The following is a 2,663-nucleotide window of genomic DNA, read 5'->3' as shown; positions in this document are numbered from 1 at the left end:
ATTAAAGGGGAAGAGGGGGTACATAGTGATCCTACCCCTAAGAGAGGGGAAGAGGGTGTACATAGTGATCCTACCCCTAATTAAAGGGGAAGAGGGTGTACATAGTGATCCCACCCCTAAGAGAGGGGAAGAGGGGGTACATAGTGATCCTACCCCCAATTTTCCAGAGTGAAGGGAAAAAAAAGTTCACCCATTTGAGCCAATATAGGAGAAGTGAAAAGATTCCCTGACCTCTCTCAACGAGACAATCGAGCAAGCTCCTTTAAAATGTTCAGTTCAGTTGACTTTATTAGTACTGGTAGGTATATTTGGTTTGCAGTTGAGTCGTCCATACAACACCACAAACATAACATAATAGAAACATAATAGAAATGAAAGTAGTAAAGATAGAGTAAAATCATCTCTAAAACCCCTAAAACCAAAAGATAATACAGTACAATAGAAAGATATCATCTGTGCAATGCTACGACTTGTTCAACTGAGTGTTGGCTGCTGGGACGAAGCTAGTTTTATGACATTTTGTTCCGCACTTCAGAACTATAATCCTTCATCCAGAGGGAAAAAGCTGGGATTCTCTGTGCAAAGGGTGAGATTTAAAACCCATCCCGTTATCCGCTGTAACTTCACCGTTTTCATCAAAGTTCAGTTTCGAGTCAGTATTTTCCCAAGATACTTGTAAGATTGCACATATTTCACTGACTGACCCTTAATGGATGTGACTTCCTGTGTCACAGGAAGTCACATCCACTCCTCACACCACTTGACAAAGTCGTCAACGGCGGCGTCGTGCCTGGTCTCATTATACAGCAGACTAACTATAGCAGAGTCATCTGCATACTTTAATATGGTTCTGTTCTCACACCCACTCTGACCCCAGCAAACACGCAACGTCAGGGAGACGTTCAGATCATTAATAACGTCCGTCGGTCCTGAACCCCGTTTGTACGTCTGCTGGACCCCTGATTATTCAAACGTCTGGCTTGGACCCCTCTAAGACGTCTGTGGACGTGCAGATCGGGTTCAAAATCTGAACGTCTAAAAGAAACTTTCATTCTGGCTCCTAATTGGATGTCTTTGGACGTCCGAAAAAGACGTCTAAAAGACATCTTTTAGACGTGTCTTTGCTCAGTGGGACTATTTGTGTAGAGGAGAAATAATAAGGGAGAAGGGACACATCCTTGTGAGGAGCCAGTTGAGGAGTTGACTCCACTGACTCATGTTAAACTGTATTAGCTGCAGTTTATCATAGGGACATATTACAGAGCACATATGCATGGCATAAATACTACATTATAAGAAATGTAACACTATCAATAATAAATGAGTAAATAAATAATACAAATTTTACCTAAATGACAGGCAACTATATGTGAGCTATATCCCTGTAACCAATTATAGGATACATACCACATAATAAAAGGCACTGAACAAATTTAAGCAGAAAGCTCCTAGGAAATATTGAGTTACTGTAACTAGATATTACTAGACAGGAGTGAGAATCAAACTCAGATTTCATTGTCACTCTAGGACGGCGTTTCAAGGCGGTTTTGTCTCAACTAAACAATGATATGGTCCCCTTTCTTAGAACATTGCTTTCATCCTCCCCACATGCACTCACACAGACACACACACGCACAAAATACACACACTCATGCACACACTGATGCAGACAAGAACAGACACAGACATAGATCGACAAACAACGCTGCAGTTCACGCACGCACGCACACACAAGATTTCCATGACCAGACTGCGCCTAGAACATAATGCATACACTGTCATGTGTGACGGTGTGTGTGTGTGTGTGTGTGTTTTGTCCCCCCAGACCCCCGGTCAGGCTGTGTCTACGGTACTGTACGCCGCCCTGTCCCCCTCTCTGGAAGGAGAAGGCGGGGGCTATTGGGCCAACGGGCGCAGGGAGATGACATCACACACGACCCACGACCCCCAGCTCCAGCTCCGCCTGTGGGAGGCCAGCTGCAGACTCGTGGGCCTGGCGCCACTAGCACAGGGACTAGCACCGGGTTAGCCCAGGACTAACTCTAGGACCGAAGAACCCTAACCCTGGACTACCCGGAACCTGGCCTCAGCCAGACCCGCTCCCCCTCTCCTCCTCCCTCCCTCCCTCTGTCCTCTCCATCCATCCCTCCATCCTCTCCCCCATCCCTCCATCCTCTCCTCCTCCCTCTCTCTACACCCACCCCCCCTTCTATTCCTCCTGCCTGTTCTCCATCTCATATCCGTTATCTTTCTGTTGACAATCGTCCTCCACCGCTGGACTGTGATTGGCTGCAGATGAGAGGACGGCTCCGTCTGACACTCTCAGAGCTCCACGTGAAGAGGGGCATGCTGGGAAGGACGCAGCCCTCTCCCTCAGGCACTGTGCGGGGCTCCGGGCGTGCGAACGCTCGTCCGATCTTCCTGGGCGGATCACACCTTCTGTCCACCGGAGACCGCGTTACCTCCGCTCCGTGATTGTCGTGGAGACGCGTCGGCGCGCGTCGCCGTGTTTTCCGAGGGTTCGTCGGTGTGGTCAGAAGCGCTCGGCTTTCTTCCGTGTGTCCAGACGCCCGTGCGTGCTTGACCCTGCGTCTGGTTCCTGTTCCACCCGTCCAGAATTGGGTTAACGACACTAACGACACCAATATCCTCTCCCAAGATCT

The 2,663-nt window shown here is 48.4% G+C and overlaps 1 protein-coding gene across 1 annotated transcript in view; it reads left to right on the top strand.

Moving 5' to 3' along the window:
• LOC311320361 (polyprenol dehydrogenase) overlaps positions 1-2,029 on the top strand; it is a gene marked incomplete at its 3' end in the record, with an annotated part of 14,422 nt that extends 12,393 nt beyond the window's left edge. The window contains exon 7 of the mRNA XM_084452092.1: positions 1,826-2,029. Within this exon, the coding sequence (XP_084308218.1) occupies positions 1,826-2,029 (204 nt within the window). The remainder of the gene's footprint in view (positions 1-1,825) is intronic.
• Between the last annotated feature and the right edge of the window lie 634 nt (positions 2,030-2,663).

Source organism: Borostomias antarcticus (genome assembly GCF_949987555.1).
Source record: "Borostomias antarcticus genome assembly, chromosome: 17".
In the NCBI taxonomy this organism is placed as follows: Eukaryota; Metazoa; Chordata; class Actinopteri; order Stomiiformes; family Stomiidae; genus Borostomias; species Borostomias antarcticus.
The sequence above is the reverse complement of the archived record's forward strand: the minus strand, read 5'-3'. Positions and strand labels throughout refer to the sequence as shown.